At 32.6% G+C, this 21,815-nt stretch overlaps 1 protein-coding gene across 1 annotated transcript; it reads left to right on the forward strand.

The window, feature by feature from the left end:
• Positions 1-16,054: 16,054 nt before the first annotated feature.
• Positions 16,055-19,373, forward strand: LOC131610254 (cytokinin riboside 5'-monophosphate phosphoribohydrolase LOG3-like). Its single transcript, XM_058882147.1, has 7 exons — positions 16,055-16,292; positions 16,581-16,678; positions 16,779-16,809; positions 16,945-17,044; positions 18,350-18,420; positions 18,503-18,646; positions 19,023-19,373. Exons 1-7 carry the CDS (start codon positions 16,185-16,187, stop codon positions 19,116-19,118), a joined length of 648 nt encoding a protein of 215 aa, XP_058738130.1. The 5' UTR covers positions 16,055-16,184; the 3' UTR covers positions 19,119-19,373.
• The last annotated feature ends 2,442 nt before the right edge of the window (positions 19,374-21,815 follow it).

Consider the following 21,815-nt stretch of genomic DNA (forward strand, 5'->3'; position numbering starts at 1 on the left):
TGGGTAGTTAGAGTCGTCACCGTGTCATCTCGTGCCTCATGCAAGGGGCCGTCCGATTACATTTGATAGTGATGAGCGCTTTGAGTCATCAATGTCTTGGCGCGCATGTTGTTGGACCGGACCCTCGTGACTGAGCTTTAAAAAATGACAGAAATAGTATAAATGTTTATTTTAAAAACAATAGTAAGCCAGAAAGTTATGGAGAAATCAAATCATGTCTTAAAACATAAGGTTTGGAAACTTATGATGTAAAGAAATAGGTCGGGTGTTAGGAGTACTGAATGACAGTGTATTGCTCTTACTATCATAACACACGTTCGTTCGTTGGCATTTACACTAACCTTCAAATATTCATCAACTTGTTCCCCATTATCTTCTTTTCTGGCTATGTATGCTCTGCACGATTTTGTGACACCAATTTGCAACACACTTTACAGCAATAAATTGCTGATATTGTCCTATCTTGCCCTACGTTGAGTCTACTCATAATCCAATTTTTTGAATTATTGTTTTTTTCAATTGCGTTTTTGTGATTATTGTTTTACGCTTTCCACTTTGGTTTGTTGAATTTCGTACCAAATTAAGAGACAAAAGATTATATTGAATTTTCCACGAGTAAGTTTATTTTTGATAGAGATAATATTAATAAGTCAATAGTTTTGATTGGAAAATATTAAAAAATATTCACTTTATTTATATTACATGTATCCACATGTAGCATTTCAACAAACATTGAGAATCTTCACGTTGTATGTGCGTGCGTGCTCTGATGTTTCATTACAAGATGCACCACACCAATTAAGAGCATTTTAGATTTGTTTTTTTTAGTTTTTCTCTTTCTTATACTATTGTGTTGTGAAATATAGTTAATATTTATTTTAAAGAAAGTGTTGTAATAATTTTTTCAACGATATTATTTGGTTGAATTAGACATTGATTGTTGTTTTCTTTTCCTCTTATTTTGAAATTTTTATATTATATTATTGTGTTTTTTTAATGGTTTTTATCAATAAATAGTATCAGAAATCTTGTTTTGATTTTATGAGAGCGCGAGTGGATCATGTTATAGAATGTGAGAAACTTAAATTTAAATGAGAGATTATTGGATGTATGTATGAATAAGTCTTACATAAACTATAAACAAGCTTACTAAAAAAAACATAAACTATGAACAAATTATATATTTGATATTGTTCTTGCAAAAAACATTAAACTGAGTGACTTATCTATACGAATAGGGTGAGCCGCAATGTGATAGATTTCTGTAGAATTTAGGGGGATTTGGGTGCTATGACAGTGGTATGTCTTGACCAAAGATGAATGTCTTGCTTATTTCTCTGTCGAGAGCCACTTATATAGCCTTTATTTTTGTACTATGAAGAGCCTCATTTAAGAAGCATCTCTTAGAGTCCTTTCCGTTTCGTACTCTTTAGAAACGTCCGCCGTCACCCTTAATCATACATTTAATCACTGCATAATGTTATCATTAATGGGCCGACCTTTATCTTAACGTTACCACCATAGCTGACTCATGTCTCTTGGTATGAGACTAAGTCGCGTACGAAACTACCTACCCGACAAGTGAGCCCTGCTAATGGGGTTGATATTCGGTAGATGTCCCATCTCGTCCCTCCTTATTCTCATCTCAGCCGATTACAGATCCCGAATTAGTAGGAACATTTTCCGATATATATATATATATATATATATATATATATATATATATATATATATATATATATATATATATATATATATATATAAGAAAAAATGATTTATATTCTTAATTAATTAGTGTTTGTTGTATCGGAGTGCTGGCAAACAAACCAAAAATTCAACTACTACATATTAGAACACAATTTAACTACAACATACAGGACTTCGAGAACATAATTAATCTTTGTTGGAAAAAACCTATCCCTGTCAATGTACTAGAGTTCGATTTAAAATATCACAATTGTATTTATTTCTAATGTTTAAGTTCGATCATGCATGTTACTTTGTACTAGCAAGCCACTAATTTACTATATTTAGATATTGAGATAATAAGACAACCAATACACTTTGACATCCATTTTGCACTAACACACAAAAATATACTTTAAACGCGCGTGCAAGCATGCAAGAGTTTAACTTCAATTTTAATACATAAGTTCAATCCCCAATTAAGAAAGAGTGATTATGCGTTTAGAATATCCAAAATAGAGGAAGACAAGAACTAGACAAATGGTAATAAAGCTAAGCAAGAACAGCCAGAAGCTATTTTGGGATTGTAACTTAGTATTAATAACCAGTACCAGCTTAAAGGCATGGGTGTTCAGTTCTTGTCATTATAATTCTGTCTAAACATATACAAACAAAATGTCAACAATTAATTTATTCTTAAGTCATAACTAAACCCCAATTTGTCCGGAAATTAATTTTGGGTAAGAAAATATTTAAATGTTAGTTTTCAGAATTTGTTTAATGTGTATTGTTTTGTGTGAACTTTATATTAATAAATTGTTTGATGAGTTATTTTATTCAATATAAAACAGTTAAATTTTATTATTAAAAAACTTTTTAACTAAAGTAAAATATAAAACAAGTACTAGAATTAATTTATTAAAAGTTTATTTGTTTTATCTTCTTTTTGAAGTTTCATTGTCGATTTACCAATCACAACGAAAAAGATTGATACTCCCTCCGGTCTTATTTATTTATAAGTAAAGATTCTTTTTTTAATTTCATAGAGTAATTAATGTATCTGGTCTACATAATAGATCAGATACATTAATTATTCAGTGAACCTAAAAAAGGAATCTTTGCTCATAAATAAGGCCAAATGAAATACATTAAATTGTGATCCCTATTCTAGTGTTGTAGATTATAGGCTAAATACCTAATTGTAAGTTTATTTTTAAATTAAATTGAAATATTTAGAAAAATTATTTATTTTAAAACACTTTTAGTTTTTAATACAATTTTAATATTTATCTTTCAATTGTGCTATTTAATTATTAATTTTTATTTATTATTCTTTTACTTTATATTATTAGTATTTAAATATACCTATAGTTAAAAGAATAATTTGATAAATTCATCTTTTTATTTTATTTAATATATTTTTTAATATGTATGAAAGTGTCAAGTATATCACTTATTCTAGAGCATTTTATAAATTTTAATTTTTTTCACTATATTTGAAATATTATTTTGTCTTTACTAAACTATAATTTTAAATTTAATTTCAAGATATGTTTGTAAGTTATGGGTAAAAGGAGTTTAAAAGAAGAAAAAAAACCTTGTGGTAGTAGAGAAGAGAGGATAGAGAGACAAATTAGAATGGGGTTAGGGACAACATGGTTGAAGAATTGAGATATTTTAAAATATAGGGAATGGAAAAAAACAACATCTCAGACTACCCATAACTTGTTCACTAGTATAAACAAAATTTACATCACCAACCAAATAACAAATATTTGTCACTAGTACTACCACCCATAACTTCATCCAAAATGTTATTTTTTTTCACATTCATATTTTATACTTGTAGTGTAAAGCATAGACATTGAGACCCCATTTTGCTTTTCTACAATTTTTGAGGATAGAATTATGTTTTCACCTTTTTACGGTGGTTAGGAAGAAAGAGTGTAGTTCATCAGTTAAACATCGTTATTTTGGTTGGTTAAAAAGTAATGGATAAATCACTTTTTTGGTTGACAAAGTCCTCATCTTTATAAAAGTATATACTATATATGTGAAATGATTTCTTTTTATATAGATACACTTTTTGGTAAAGACCAATACAGAGAAAAACAAGTGGAAAAAAGAGAGTTAAAATGGTTCATGTCACGAGTTTCAAGACTCACTACATACCATGATCAAATTTTCAGGTGGTGGAATTTAATAATTCTTGTAACCTAAAAAGTTTCTCATTCAACAAGAGATAAGGCCAATAGTTTCTTGCCACAATCTTTTTGCCGACCTATGAAAAAGGATGTTTAAAGTAAAATTTTGGAAAATAATCTCTCATACTTAAAAGGGTTTAGGAAAATGAAGATGGTTTACATTTGAATATAAATAAGTATAGAGATGAAAATAGACATGATTTAAGTAATGTATTAGGGTTTAACAAAAAAAGAAAAATATGCAAATATAGAGTGGCTACTTAATTGTCTCTATAAACATCCAATAGGTACTAATTAATGTATTTGATTAGAACCCTAGCACTCTTTTTTGTTCTATTGAAAGATCCTAGTACTCATTTCAATTTAGTAAAATATGGTGTTAACTTTAAAGCATACTTTTTGGGTAAGATAAGAGAAAATAAAGCAAATAAGTTTTCATGATCTTGTGTAGTCAATGCACAAGGACAAATTAATCATCGTGCTTAATCTATCATATTAATGGAATTCTTTTAAGGGGAAAATATAGATGTGTAGGTTATGAATAATTAATGTTCTTTTTTACTTTTAACTCTTAATTGTAATTTATAGCGGTGCTTCTTTTTCTCTACCATCCATCTATGGCGGCATCTCCACTTGTCAACACTTTTAACAGTTGCCTATGTCGCTATCTCTTCTTTGCAATCTCATTGTTGCTTTGCAATTTAGAATCATTCATCAATGGTATAACCTTAAGCTAAAACCACATTGTTGCCATCCAACTCATCTACTAACATTGTCATCTAATATTGACATTTTCGCTTAACGCAAGTAATTTACTATCCAAATTCTTTTTTGTAAAAAGTGGTTGTCAAAATGCAAAAACTAAATTATAAAAAGGAAAAAACTTATTTATAATTTATTATCTATACTTTATGCCAGGACCGGTCCAACCTATTTAGAGGTTTAAAGCAAATTTTAAAGTAAGGTCTTTAAAAGATATTTTAAAATATTAATTTTGTAGTTGTTAAGAGTTGAACTTAAAAACAAAACAAAAAGAGGCCTATATTTTACCAACTCAACAACAACAATATATATAACTCAAGTGTAATTGTATATTTTTATAACTAAATGAAAAAAATTTGAGGCCTTTTTTAAGCTCAAACTTTTGAGGCCTAAAGCCCTAGCTTGGATAGCTTGGCGCTTGGGCCGGCCCTGCTTTATGCTATTTGTCAATGAAAATATAATAAGTGTACATTATCATTTAAGAGTAAAAATAAGAGAAAATTGCATATGTGTAAGAGAAAATTATACATATTTTCATTAGAAAATAGTACAAATTAAAGAATTGTATCTAAGTATTCTCCTTGTAAAAATACGGCTCATTTAGTGAATGTTTAGTTTCCATTTTAAAAGAGGCAAAAATAATTTTAAAAATGTAAAATTGATATTGATTTAATTTTTAAATGCTTAATACTTCTAAAATAAAATTAATTATTTTTTACGAATTAATTCTATTTGAAAATATGAGTAGTAACTTTTGATTTTAAACATGATTTTTACGTCGAAATTTATTATTTAACTCAATTTTGCATAAATACATCTAAGCATTAATTACTTTATCTTCAACTCACTTCTAATAATAATCAAATTTCAAGATTTGTGATAATATTCATCTGAATTGAATATGTTCAAAGGAGTTAAAAGCGATATAAGAATCTCGGTAGATTAATTTATATATTTAGGATGATAGTACAAGCATCTCTCCATATCTATATCTATATATATATATATATATATATATATATATATATATATATATATATATATATATATATATATATATTGTCATTGAGATATTTCCACAATAAAAATTCTGTAGATAAAAAATCAACCATTTAAAATATTATTAAAAAATGATTTATTATTAGATTTAAAAAAAAACTGATACACACCTATATATCTTATCAGATATTTTAAAAATATGATAAAATGCATAAAACTAGGTAGGGGTGATAAAACCAAACCAACCCAATAGAAAACCGCAAACCAAACCAAACCAAATCGAAACCGCAAAAAACCGCATTTGGTTCGGATTAGTTTGGGTCAGTTTTTACAAAACCGCACGGTTCGGTTCGGTTTGCGGTTTGTATTTTGTAAACCGAATCAAACCGCACTATGTTACAACCTAAATTTTACTAACTCACATCCAACCCAAACTTAAACTTATTATACATTAGCATTATGATTACGAACAATTTTCTCATCCTTACACATATAATTTCAGTCCCGATCTTCTAAAATCTCTAATAACATTATCGCACCTTCTTTGCCACATACATCTTCCCTCTTCTTCTATAATATCTACTCTCTTATATTCTTTCTTTTTTACCTTCTCATTTTTATGTAAATGTTCCGTATTTCAGTTTCGTTTTTATCGCATATCATATTCTCTAATCTCTCAACACTTTTTTTCTTTTTCACTTTCACTAATCTTTCGTCTCTTCTATTTTTTTATTTCGTTATAATAATTTTTATATTGTTTTATGCTATTATTTTATGTTTAATATTCCACTTTTTTCTAATTTAATTTTTACATATTAAATGGAAAATTGTTGTCAAAATATGACGAGTTTTGTTGTTATTTGATAGTGTATGAATGTATAAATACAAAATTATGTTATCATCTATATGTTTATGTATGGCTCAATAAAATATTTGTAAAAAACCGAACCAACCGAACCGAACCAAATCGCATTAGTTTGGTTTGGTTTGGTTCGGATTTTTTTTAAAAGCCAACCGAACCAAACCAAACCGCACTATTTTTTCTCTTGCGGTTCGGATGATTTTTTTCGTCAAAACCGCCCAAACCGCACCGCGAGCACCCCTAAAACTAGGTACTTTAAAAAAACCAATAAAGATACATAAATTCTTGGAAAAGGAGCAATTTGTTACATCTTTTAAAATATGAAGAAACATCAAATTGAGAGTTGTAGGTTCGAAGTCGTTATATCTTGTTTATGCTTAAAAGATGAACTCTAGCCGATAGGCTAGATGACAAAAAAAACATATTTTAATTTTGACAAAAAACATAGTTTAATCAAATTAAGAGTTATTCTCTCCGGCTTTATTTATAAGTAAAGTTTTTTTTTAAGTTTATTGATTAATAAATGTATCTGATCGACATAATAAATCAGAAACATTCATTATTTAATAAATTTAAAAAAGATATTTTTGTTTATAAATAAGGCCGGATGGTGTATGTGAGAGATTCGGGACCAACTAAAAGGGTTTGAGATAAAATCCCCGTCATTTATATGTTGGGATGACATCTTGAGTCATTCTCATTCCATACCATTCCTTATACGGAAGTGTTCATAGCCAGTATTCTTCATGTTGAATTCGATAATTAAATTTTGTTGGCTTCTTTTTAACATTTACTTGTATAAAGTTTCATCCAAAACATATTTAGATTTATACTCTTACACTTTATATTCCATTTCTTAGAATTGCAACGTGTCCTGTGAAGCATACCCCCCATATACAGGATAAGAATTCACAAATCACAATCCCAAATTCCTTTTGAGTTGTAACGCCAGTATCCAACCGAGTACTATGGTCCTCTTTATAACTATAGCTAGATACAAAATCAAGCACGTGTCCTGTTGAGTAAATAAATAATCAAAACTTTATACTATATGCTACTCAAATTAAATATCTCACACTCAAACAGATTTGATATACACATTTTTCATGTTGAAAAATGATAACTTTTTCATTGCATTAAACATAGTTAGTAGAAGAATAGTAGCTTTGGGTTTTTTAAAGTAAAGTTTGGTTCAAATCCAAATGAAATATGGAATATATTAATTTGAAAAATTGAATATAAAGGACAGAAACACAATACAATACAATCACTACAACACGGAACAGCTTTCACAGCGCTTTTTTTGGCCTTTAACAGCGCTTTAAAGCGCTGCCAAAGCCAGCGCTGGCGTAGGCTACGAAAGCGCTTTTAAAAGCGCTCTGGTAGACCCCCCCTTTAAGAGCGCTTTCCTGGAAAAAGCGCTCTGGTAGGACCCCCTATAAGAGCGCTTTCCTGGAAAAAGCGCTCTGGTAGACCCCCCTTTAAGAGCGCTTCTTAGTAAAAGCGCTGGCAAAGACCAGTAAAAAGCAAAAAAAATTAAAAAATTACGCAGCATACAAAAGCGCTTTTGGAAAAGCGCTCTGGTAGGCCCCCCTATGAGAGCGCTTTTTCCAGAAAAAGCGCTCTCATAGGCGGCCTACCAGAGCGCTTTTCCAAAAGCGCTTTTGTATGCTGCGTAATTTTTTAATTTTTTTTGCTTTTTTACTGGTCTTTGCCAGCGCTTTTACTAAGAAGCGCTCTAGTATGTGGACCTTTAAGAGCGCTTTTTAGAAGCGCTGTAGTTGCTAAATGAGGTATTTTTATGTGCAGCCTATAATTTAATCCTCCCAGTCGACCTGTAATGTTTTCGACCTGTAATATTTTCGACCTGTAATATATTTTCGACCTGTAATATATTTTCGACTATATTATTTCAGCCATCAGTAAGACAATATATATACTAATATATACCATTATAATATCCAAAATTATATATATACATCATTACAAAATTATATATATACATCATTACAAAATCAACAATATTATAGTTCAAATCTGCATGAAAAATAGCTTAATATAAAATTGACACAATTCCTCTTTGATTTCTTCTAACTTTAGCTTCGAGTACCCAGCAGCACGGAATTCGTCAAGGTACTATAAAACAAAAACATAATATGAATAATATATTTAGGTAAATGTAATAAATTATATGAAATTATCTTAAGTTATAACTTTATACCGTGGGAGGAATCTCTAATTGATTCGCCTGAATGATTTCTTTCATAAACAGGTGGCAGATATGTTCGTCTTCCTTTCGTCACGGGCGCCAATTCAGTTCTCATCCCCATGTTTACCATGTCATTCCTTATGTTAACGCCATCCTTAGACTTTCCTTGTATATTGAGTAGCGTACCTATAACGCTGTCAAATACATTTTTTTCAATATGCATAACATCCAGGAAATGTCTTACGTACAACGACTTCCAATATGGAAGTTCAAAGAAAATTGACTTCTTCTTCCACCCACCCTTGACAATTGAATGTGCAAAAGGCTTGCCAAACTGAGTGCTCACATCTTTCACCTTTTCAAAAATTTGATCACCTGACAAAAAAGGCGGGGCTGTACGATGTTCGGCCTCTCCATTGAATGCTTTTCTCCACCCACGGTAGTGATGATTAGAATTTAAGAATCTACGATGGCCGAGAAAGACATTCTTCTGACAAAGCGCCAATCGTGTCGTATCGGTTTCATCTTCACAAACAGGACACGCCTTTTGACCCTTGTTGCTGTACCCGGATAGATTTCCGTATGCTGGAAAATCATTAATTGTTCCAAACAACATCGCCCTCAAGTTGAAACTTTCTTTCCTATACCCATCGTAAACCTCCACACCTCTCTCCCACAAAAACTTTAAATCTTCGATTAAGGGTGCCAAGTATACGTCTATGTCATTCCCTGGTTGTTTAGGCCCAGAAATTAGCATAGATAACATCATGTACTTACGCTTCATACATAGCCACGGAGGTAAGTTATAAATCATAAGAATCACAGGCCATGTGCTATGCGAGATACTTTGAATACCATGCGGGTTCATTCCATCAGTAGACAATGACAACCGAAGGTTTCTTGCTTCTTTTCCAAATTCAGGATATTCAGTATCAACTTTACTCCATTGTGGTGAGTCTGCCGGATGTCGCAACTTTCCATCAATAATTCTTTCATCTGCATGCCAAGTCAAGTGTCTTGAATCGGTCTCACTACGATACATGCGTCTAAATCTCGGAATTATAGGAAAATACCATAAGACTTTAGCAGGAGACAACTTTTTCTTATATCGAGGGGCACCACATTTAGGACACTCATTCAACGCTACATACTCGTTTCGAAACAAAACGCAATCGTTTGGACATGCGTGTATCTTATCATAGCTCATTCCAATAGAAGACAACATCTTTTTGGCTTCATACGTTCGATTGGGAAGAACATTATCCTCTGGTAGCATATCTTTCATAAGGGCTAATAACTCTGTGAAACTTTTATCCGACCATCCATTGTCCGCCTTTAAGTTGTACAACTTTAACACCGCAGACAATCTTGTGAATTTTGAACAACCATCATACAACGGTTTCTCTGCATCGCTTACCAACCTCTCAAACATTTTGGGACAATCCGCTAGATCTTCTTCCAGCGCTTCTGCAATCTCTTCGACTCGATCACAATCGTATGTGTCTGTGCAATCGTCGTTTGAAGCATACTTCCTATTACACCTCGACCCAGCATTCCCGGTACTTTTCTCACCATGCATTGTCCAACATGTATAACTTCTATCAATTCCAAACCGTAGTAAATGAGATCCCAACTGATTCCCGTCAACCTTACCCCCGGCATAACAGCAACCCAAGCAAGGACACGGCATTCGAAGCGGGTCTTTGGAGTTCGCAACCGCAAACTCAACAAATTCCCATACCCCTTTCTCGTACTCTTTCGACAATCGGTTTGAATTCATCCATGTCTTATCCATGTCTTAATTAAGCTAAACAACAACGGTCAAACTTCCACTCTTCACAAGTAACCCCTATGGCGAATTCAATTCACAAAGTTAGTAAGTACCTCCTATATTAACTCTCTAAACACATAAAACTAATGTGTTTCTGTCAAAACGCAAAGTATAAACGGAATGAATCCGAAGCAATAAAACGTAACATATATAATCACACAATTTCAGACAAATTCATCATAATACCAGTAATTTGAGAAAGAAATTTACCTCGGATGTTACCGAACTCAAGAAAACGCCAAACGTCGAACTAGGCTGGGAAACGATCAAACTTTCACTATACACAAGTTACCCCTATAGCAAATTCACAAAGTTAGTAACCACCAAGACAAAATCGATTGAACAAAGGAAATCAACAATAGTTTGATGTGTGTACATACTCCTAAATATGTAGTACCAGAGTCAATGATACGAGCTCCAAAGAGATCCAATAGTTTGATGTGTGTACATACTCCTAAAACTTTATGGCATATGGAGGGAATGGTATGATTTTAGTGCTGGTCTCTGTTTCATGAGATGTTTCATTTTTAATTATGTTCATACTGATACTATTATATATTCATTTTTATATCATTTAATTTATATTCAGTTTTATGCCCAAATATATGATGGGCATCGGTTATGCCACTAGCTAGTTATATACCTTTACACGTATGTATATACCGACATGCCTCAAAATCCACTACATATATCATCATTGGTAGAGAAATATTGCACCTCCTCCACTATCTTATACAACAGTCAAGAAACTTTACTCACAATTTCAATTCTACTAAGATAACAAGAGACTCACAATTTCAATTGTACTAAGATAAGAAGAGGCTAAGGACATAAATGGAGACCACAAATTAAGAATAAGAGCCTCTCTATGGAACAGAACTCAAAAGATAAGAAGAGGTTAAATTTATATTTTGTGAAAACCATACAAGCAGACCCCAAACAATCCAACAGCCACCATTTCACAGTTCAACAGAACCCTATCACCTAAAAGCATATCCAGCTTGCTAGAAATGCAGCAAACATTAGTTGTAACTCAGATTCACCAGGAAATGAATGCTCTGAACCAGTTTCAGTCACTGAACATGCGAGCTACGTCTTTAGCACCTATCGGCAAATAATTTTAAAAAAATTTGGATAATATTTGCTTTTAAGAAAATCAATTGTGTTGTTATAACTATCTTCCAATCATGTGTTGGATGACAAGTTCTTCATGGCTAAAGAGTAAATACTAACATATGCAATGCCAATTCTGCAATTAGGACTTAATTCATAAATTTTTGAATCGACTGAAATGTATTATCTGCTAAACTTATCTTCCCTGCTAAACTTATCTTCCAAGATTCAAGCCACAATTTTTAAATCGACTTAATTCATAAACATATGTAAACTTAATTCAGCAATGAGTCTAAATACAGCGACACAAAATTTATCTTCCAAGATTCAAGCCACAGTTGCAACTAACAATGCATATAATGTTAGACATGGCTAATTGGTCACACAAACCCTAAAATCAAGAGCTACCAGAGGAGAAGAGACGGAGAAGTGTGATACCTGGGTGGCGCAAAGAAAGTTGCTACCAGAGGAGAAGAGACGGAGACGAAACGATGGTGGTGGACGGAGGAGAAGAAGTTCGCGCGATGGTGGTGGACGGAGGACCGACGACGGTGAGGGGTGGGGTTTCTGGTTCGCGTGCAGAGAGAAAAAGAAAGAGAGAAAGTGAGAAACAGTAGAAGCGTGTTTTTGGTTTTAATTTTAGTAATAAGGCTACTAAAGCGCTTCTGGAAAGCGCTCTCATAGCCTGGGCTATACCAGCGCTTTTGACAAAAAGCGCTCTCATTAAACACCCCTACCAGAGCGCTTTTGAAAAGCGCTTTCGTTCCCCCCACGTTCCCCCCACCTACCAGAGCGCTTTTGTAAAGCGCTTTCGTACCCCCCCCCCTACCAGAGCGCTTTTGAAAAGCGCTCTCATAACCCCCCCTACCAGAGCGCTTCTTAAAAGCGCTTTCATACCCCCCCACTATTAGAGCGCTTTTTTAGCGTGTTTTTTAATTTTGTCTTTAGCGAAGCCTATGCCAGCGCTTTTCCTAAAAGCGCTTTCGTAGGGGTGCTGCTAAAAACCAAATTTGGCGTAGTGAATACCATTCTAAAGCAAGAAACATGAAAGATTGTGAAAACACAAAATGAAGATTTGTCAATGACTGTACATGTGCACAATATCAACTTTCAAGTGACGTTAATGTTGAACAATTAAAAGAGACAATGTCACTACATATGTCTTTTGACTTTACTCTTAAGTTATTGAAAGGAGGTATAAGAACAAAAATATAATCAGAGAGGCTCATAGATTATCTCCTAGAGGTGAACAATGAAAATCATATATTTAAACTTCAGTATTTTGTTGGAACAAGTTAAAAAACAGTGTATTAAGATATGTTTGAGACAATAAATTGAAAAGAAAAAAAAAACCTTGAATTCGACGTAGAAGAAATTCACAAGTGTTTATAATTCACAACTGTTTATATAATGAAAGTAATTTATGTGTGTGTTTAGAATCTCAGTGAATTGCCGCTAATTCGCGTTCAAGGCTTTAGGTCCCGAGATTTCCTGAAGCAACAAATCCTTGCTTCTCCCAAACGCACGGTGTCACATTGGTTTTGCATAAATACCAAACATAGGCTATATTAAAGTTTGGTTTTTCTGATCCCTACAAAACCGATATATAGGATGAGGAGTGTCACTCTATATAAACTTTTTCAATGCTCTATCTCTAATCAATGTGGGATTTTATAATCTTCCCAAGACACCCCCTCACGCTCAACATTCTTTTGGGCTTGGTGTGTGGATAATAACAGTAGACGGCCTATGGTCTGATCGATAGGCTCTGATACCATATTAGAATTAGACTTATCTCATTCCTACAAAATAGATTTGTACGGTGAGGGGTGTCACTCTATATAAAATCTCTCTCAATGTTCTATCTCTAACTAATGTGAGACTTTAGGATATTCTAAGAATTTATTTGACAGACATCATTAGGAGTAGAACATTGACACGCCATTGAAATGTTGGTGCAATTTAGGGGATTACACGAGGAATATTTTTAAACTTGGAGACTACTTTTAGGAGCAACACACCTTTGTGAGAGACACGCTACATATTCGTCCAAATTTTACGGTGATAGGTGAGTGAAATGTCTCATTTATAAATGTTCAAGTCACCATATTCCTAACACGTGTGGAACTTCCCCAAACTTTTCACTTGTAATTCTTTTTTAACATGAAAGAATTATAGATACTTAAAAAGGACCATGTACTTCAAATCATATTATTTAAACTTTTAGAAATGTTCTTGAGGGATACATTGATGCCGATTATAAGACATTGTCAGATGATTACAAATTAACTAGCGCTTCATAGCTAATAAAGAAGTAACTTCGATAGTGAAAAATAAAGTTGATTGGGATGATTGTTAGCAAAGGTCACCTGTGGAGAAAACTAATGTCAATTGTGTTGATACATTTAAGTCAATGGTTAAAAGAAGTTGGAGGTCCAGTCTTTAAGTCCTAACAAAGGTGTAAATATATACTAACTGTTCTGTTGCGGAAACAAAAATGGAGAGGATTGCGAAAATTTCGGCGGAGCAAAACTTCCTAAGCACTACGACAATGTGACATTGTAGATCGAAGGTCTGTTCGAGATGAGTCAGAACAGGTGGCCAGCAACAATGGCTTGATCTTCGATGATGGTTAAGAAAAAAGGGGTTGTACTTGCGAGATACTTCAATGTCAAAGTAAGAAAGAGAACAAAAGTACAACATAAAGTATGAAGTTTTGGGCAAAATTTAGATTACCTTGCCCTCTAGGTGTAAGAGGGCTATTTATATTGTTCTCCTTGGTGTTGGACTAAGTCAAGCTATATTTTAGGGCCTAAGCGTAATTATAGGGTCCAAAATGTAGGAAACCATTGAGCAGGTCTTGGTTTATCCGCGCAAGAGGAACTAGCCGTTGGCAGGGACGAAGAACTGCGTGCTTGAATTATCATACGTTGTGGGGGACCCACTACTTGGCCGTTCTCGGCCGAAGGATAAAAAAGGAGATTGGCCCTCAGTGCTCACACAAGACGACCTTAAATCATTACTCCCACGCCTCCAAGAATTTTTACAAGAGAGTTATCAAAAAATAGTAAGTAAAGCTTTTTAAAACAAACTCTATTTTTTTATCTAAGTATTTCTCAATCTGTTCAACTCTCTCTATATATGAATCATACAAATCAAGATGTTTAGAATTTTTTTTCAATCCCTTTAAATAGTTCTAAAGATTTCTCAAATACTAAACACATGATCATATGAAGTTTTACTCATTCCTCTCTAAGTTTTCCCTAGAATTGACACCTTTTTCACTTTGTCTTTCACACTGCATTCTCAATGTTGTTTTTTTAAATCTTGGTATCCGACCTTGCGAATGACTAATCCAAGAGGATCAATTACACGTCCACTAGCGGGGGCCCGTTTAAAGCCAAAACAAAGCTTTGTATGAATTGGCCCAACTAGAATTGTTAGCACCTAGATGAATTTGAACTCAGTACCTTGAGAGGAGCACACTTCAAGAACCAAACCTCTACCATTAGACCAACCCTTAGAGGTTCTCAATGTTGTTTTTGAAAGAGTGATATATATATATATATATATATATATAAGTGCTGAAAGTCAATAAACCATTAACATACTAAAAGCAAGACTAATCAATGAATAGACACACAAACAAAAAACGACTTAACCTAACACCCTGAAATCAATCTCAATGCACTTGAACATCTCAGCTAGCTCAATTGGTATTAGGAATGGATTGAACATGTACTTGAACCCCATGGTACATGGTTTGATTCCCGCGAAAGGCAAAAACTTTATTAGAGAAGGGGATAAAGAAGATTGTGAGGTAATAGTGCTGGGAGCGCCTTGCGAGTGGCCCAGACTGTTACACCAGAGTTTTGCCTCCACCAGCAACCAAACTCTGATCGACAAGTTATTGTTGTCTGCGACCGACCACACTCTGCCTCTCCGTGGCTTCTATATCCTTCGTCGAAATATTTTCTTCTTTCCTACTTTCTACAAATTTAATTCATAATTTACTCAAAATATAATTTTATTTTTGTTTGTCACTTAAATTTTTAAGACATACTTTTACCATTCTATGATTAAAACATCAAATTTTAAATAGAATAATTCTTGACGAGAATATTCTATTTTTTTTTAACAATAAAAAAATATATAGAAGTAGGAAAAAAATTTCCTAGAGAATATTCTCTTAAAAAAAGAAAAAAAAAGCTAATACCACTCTTCTCCTAATTTTTATTCATTAAAAAAATATTTTGTTTTTCTAAAAGAGTAATAAGTGGGAGTTGGGACCGCAATACAATAGTAGTTGAAGCGTGCTACCAAGCCAGTCACGTGTGAAGACCATCACAAATTTTATATATATATACAAACCATAACATGAGATGAGATATTAACAAACCATAAACCATACTCTCTAGTACTTCTTACTTTTCTTGATTACTAATTCCAAACAACCATTTCCATTTTCTTCAACAAAAAACCAACATTCTCTTTCAAATTTCTCTTTATAACACACAAATGGACATTCAGCATTCAAAATTCAAAAGAATCTGTGTTTTCTGTGGAAGTAGTCCTGGCAAAAAAACTAGCTACCAAGATGCTGCCATTCAACTTGGACAAGAATTGGTATGCATAATATTATTATTATATTATAAAGTTTTTTCTACCTACATTTTTCATATAGTTGAGTTCAAATTATCTATATGGATCTTATCAGAATATTCATATAAAAAAAAAGAATAATGAAACAAACTAACTTTGATGATGTGACATGACATCTTTATACTATGTATTTGGTCATTCTTCAAACCAAAAAAAAAAAAAGTTTTTTTTTTCTTTTTTTCATTTTTTCATATCATACATAACTATAACCATTGTTAATGATGTTTTTTTTTTTTTTTTAAACTTGTGAAGGTTTCAAGGAACATTGATCTTGTTTATGGAGGTGGAAGCATTGGTCTCATGGGTTTGGTTTCTCAAGCTGTTCATGATGGTGGTCGCCATGTCATTGGGTATAACAAAAAGAATTCATGGTTAATGATGTTTTTTTACTCATTAATTAACGCTAACTAACACTCTCTTTGTCATTTTATTGTCTCTTGTTTGTTTCAGAGTTATTCCCAAGACACTCATGCCTAGAGAGGTACAAAAAGCTTAACCCCTTTTTTCCATTTCTTAATAAAGTTTATTTTTTTAATAACTTTTTTTATCAGATTTTGCTTAAAAAATTGTTGTTTATGATGTGTTTGGTTTTGAATTTTGGTGCCATTTTTTGCAGCTAACTGGTGAAACTGTAGGAGAAGTAAAAGCTGTTGCTGATATGCATCAAAGGAAAGCTGAAATGGCTAAACATTCTGATGCTTTCATTGCTTTACCAGGTTAGCATGCAACATGTTTGTTAATTTGTGTGAGAGAACATTTTTTATTCATAGTGTGAAGAAATTACCATATCTTAGTGTTTGTTTGGTTCATTTGAGAATGATTTTGAGACAGAGTGGTTTTTTGCTTTGTTTTCTGTCTAGTAAAGTTGCTTAACTTTCTAGATTAATCCAAGGATTGTTTTTGTTTTTGTTTTGTGTGGTGTTTTTCTTTGGTAAACCTTTTTATTTTCCATTTTTTTCAAAAGTTGAGTTTAATAATGTTTTTTGTTGATTTGATTTGGAAGTCACAACAAGTAATGAATAACTTTGACTAGTGTGGTCCAATTCTTGAGGACAGGAAAGGAATTTCATCATCATAAGAAAGTGACTCAAATCATGCTGTTTTAATGTTTTGTGTTGTGTGCCTCTTTTCTTTCACTCATTTCAGTTGCTGCTAATAACCATTGCATTGCCACACCATGTTTTTATGGTTTCTTTTCTTTCACACATTCCAATGTAAACAAAGAGCAAACCTTACCCTTCAAAGCATACTTCATAATGAATAATGATAGTGACCTTACCTTACCTATTGGTCTGAAAATCATAGCTTTTCTGTGCCTCTCTGAGCAACTATGCTTCAGGTTCAGGTTATATACCATTTTTTTCCACTACTTTTGTTTCAACAGAGGAGTGATTCTACAAAACTTGCTTCATTTGATAATGAAAGAAAGTAAAGAAAAGGAAATTTCATAACATAAGGTTTTCAATTAGCACCTGCACCTGACAGTGCTTGATCATTTTCAATAACCTTTCTACTGCTAGTAGTAGTTGTTGTTGTTTTAATTTATTTGAGTATGGAAAAAATTCGTGACAGAGAGATTGTTGGCACGCAATGACAGTGTTTTCATTCACTTTCTTGGGATCCTAAGGAATCAGCTATAATTTATAATTGTAACCATAACCTGACACTGCAAGATCCATAACTACATTTGTACATAAAGTGATACTTAATACTACTAAATAGTACTTAGGATATAATTAGCCGAATTTCGATCAATGAAATTGTCGAAAATTTCAGTCAAAATGTGTCCGAAGTGGTTTAATTGTGATCATATCGCGATCGCAGAGACATAAAAAAACCATTGATCTGGACGCTTTCTTGAGAAATGACACGTTTTTCCTATAGATACATAAAAAACATTGATCTGTGCACATTCCTGAGAAGTGACGCACTTTCCGTGTAGATATATTATAATCGGTGATGATCTTTTTTATGTTTCTAAGTATTGAATTTTCGGAAGTAACTTATGCAAGTTAATGCAGGTGGATATGGTACTCTAGAGGAGCTTCTTGAAGTGATAACATGGGCGCAACTTGGAATTCATGACAAGCCGGTAATAATTGACCTCAAGAAGTCTATATACATTTATCAAAATTAATCATTAATTAATCTTGATTAAAATTCCATAATTGTAGGTGGGATTAGTAGATGTTGATGGATACTTTAACTCTTTGTTGTCCTTCATTGACAAAGCTGTGGAAGAAGGATTTATCAGTCCAAATGCTCGTCACATAATTGTATCCGCACCAACCGCGAAAGAGTTAGTCAAGAAATTGGAGGTAGTTAATTTGTCCTCACTTTTGAATCTTGTTGCAGTAAAACAAAAACTTAACATATTCTTCACTTTTAAACAGTCCAATATCCTCTGGTTTATTCTAAAAGTTCTTGCAATGTTTTGTTGGGAGTTATGACAGTTAAAAACTCCTTTTCAATTTGATTCACACAAGTTGAAGAAAAGTCACATCAAATAGATGTTTCTTTGATTTGAGTGATTTCATATTCTACTACATAAGTAGATGACTGAAAGTTTTGTAAAGTGAAAAGAAAAAGATTAAAACAATAAGCACATTTATATCACTGCTTAATCAATTTTTCATCTATAAAATTATGCAGTGACAGAAAATAAGATTAATTTTTGTGTGTTGAATTTTATAGGAATATGTTCCATGTCATGAGGGGGTTGCTTCAAAGTTAAGCTGGCAGATGGAACAGCAGCTAGCATACCCTCAAGATTATGACATCTCAAGGTAGCTTTAGCTGTGTTTCCTTCAATTGCAAGCAAGATGAGAGACTATATAGAATTTTGGAGATGGAAGAAGCTATTTTCAACTATCAGTATTCTGTTGTTTTTTTTATAATCCTTTAATTTCTCATGTATATTACTTGGATTGACATGAACCTATGAAAGTTAAACTACTTTATTACTAGTATCGTGTTATAAACTTTGATTTTTATTGAAGTTGTAACTTGTAAGTAAGTACCTCTTCTTAACTTATTATTCAATGATGATTATTAGTAGTTTTTATATTTAACTGGCCTATAAGAATCATCCTCTTATCTTTTGTTTGCATAAATTTTTTTAATTGGTGTCATGGATGGATGAAACAATCTAAACATTACTACAATTTTTTAAAATTTTAGTTATACGGATCAAAAAGATACTAGTGGCCCATACGAGATAATCCTAATGGATAGTAAGTTTTTTAGAGACGGACTACAAAAACAATTACAAAATTTAGACTCTTATTTAAAGTCTAAGTCCTATGTTTTATCGGGGTTTTTAGACCGGCCCATATAAACTAGTCCATTTTATAACTAGGATTCAAATTTTAGTTTTTTTTAAAACATTGGCCTTTAGGTATCAAACAGAGATGACATAACAATATAATTAAGAGATAAAATGGGGACACAAATGATACATGACTTGATGGGGGGTAAAGTGTTGAACTATAGTCCAACTTAAAATATAGGCAAAGTTTAATTAATAAAGAATGGGACCGATTTTAAGAAAGTGATGTTCAAGGGTTGTCATGAAGTAACTAAATTTTGAGATCAAAAGGTCCATAAAACTATAGACAAGAGACAAGAGAGGTACAAAGGGCCAATTTCATGACAGTGGAAGTGCAATTGGGATAGTATTCATCCTAGGCTCATTGATGTTGGACAAAGAGATTCAATTTTGTAGGCCATTTATTCACCAACAAATGAGACATTGCCATGTGTTTTTTAAGGGCAACATTGTATTCAAAGAAAAAGTTTAAGGGTCATGTGGCACATGCATCTATCTAAAGACAATATAATGGCTATCTTTGGTCCCCTGTCTCATCCAACAAGTGCTAGTGGTTGAAAGAACTTTCTTTGTACAAATGGGGTTTATAGGTTTTGAGATATCTTTGGAAAGCTTTGAGTGGTTATGTAGTTAGTCATGAATTCTAATGGATGTTTCTTTGAAATGATAGGGAAAGTTGAAACATTGAAATGCAAAGAGGAATTTTAGGTAAAAGCTCTAATCAAAGTTGAAAGATTACTATTTTGCTATAGGAAAAATAGGTATGGAACAAAGTTCAATTATGAGTTTTTGTAAACTTTTGAACATTCAAATGTAACATGTTTTGGTGTGTCCCTAAAAAATTAAAATGTTTTGAGTTGTTTTTTTATAATTGTTAGTTAAATATAACACTAATTTGGTTACGCGATATCGTTTTTAGTGTTTTTAGAAATTTCAAAAGCTTCAAATTGCACGATTTAGTATATGTCTAGTGATGGGCTTACATTAATGCAAAAACAAACATATGTTTATAGTTTTATTCAAACAAACATACGTGACTAATGTTCGGGGTGAGAGTCTGCTACCGCCAAGGATGTCTTTGAGGACATGCAAGTCGAGATATCATACATGACTCAAAATTTGTCACGATTAAACCTTATTAAATAGGATCTTATAAAATCTTTCACTATTAAAATATGATTAAATAGTATATCTTATTATGTTGTCATGGTTGAACCATTTCTAACGACATAAGATCTCCATAGACTTAAGACGACTATGTCTTCTGTCACTGCACAATGAAATTCTTTTTCACCGTAACTTCCACAAACTACAAAGTGAAACTTTTACGTTGACGTGGTTTTCTGCCGAGATTTTAACGAGTGCGGATGTGGAACCAACACATAACACATGCGCAAGTTTTTGCTTCCCAAACTAAACTTGATAAACATTGTTAACAAATTGTTAGTAAAACTAAATAAACTCCAAATTGTTTTAAGAAAGGAAAGTAACAAAGAGTGCAATAAAAATAGAAGGTGAAAGTAATGTTGTAAGCTTGTACCAAAAAGGAGACTGACAACTATTCATGTTTAAGCAATGAATGAAAAAGGAAACACCATAAGGTCAGAAGAAAAAAAACCTTTATTCATATCAGTCAACTTGTCCTAATTCAAGAGCTAGTTTTGGTCATTGACTCCTGTATAAATGGTTGAATGTGCATCATGTAGTGCTTATTTTGGCAAACATAAAAACTTTTAGGACCACTGCTTTTGCAAACGCAACTTCCAAGGTACATTTTAATGTTATGTTAGTTAACATGGTTTCTATGTTACCATTCAAATCTGTTTTCAGTTTTCTTAAGCTAATGTCATAGAATTGCATCACCAAACTTTCTTTGCAAATGTAATGATATACTAATTTCTTAAAGTGTAACATGGTGTTATGTGCAACTTTTGCCATGGACAACCTTCTTTCTTTTAATCATTTTCATAAGATAAATAGTGTTTGAATATATTAGTTGGATGTGGTGGTCAATTCAACCCAATTATCCAAATCATTCTAATACAAAGTTTACCCGAATTAATTTAAGTGTGGGTTCAATCTCAATCGATCTAATCAAAATCAAAGTGATTTGAATTCGATAATTTATTTTTGGGATAATGATACAATCACCAATAGTG

The sequence above is a fragment of the Vicia villosa genome, linkage group LG6, assembly GCF_029867415.1.
Source record: "Vicia villosa cultivar HV-30 ecotype Madison, WI linkage group LG6, Vvil1.0, whole genome shotgun sequence".
Lineage (NCBI taxonomy): Eukaryota > Viridiplantae > Streptophyta > Magnoliopsida > Fabales > Fabaceae > Vicia > Vicia villosa.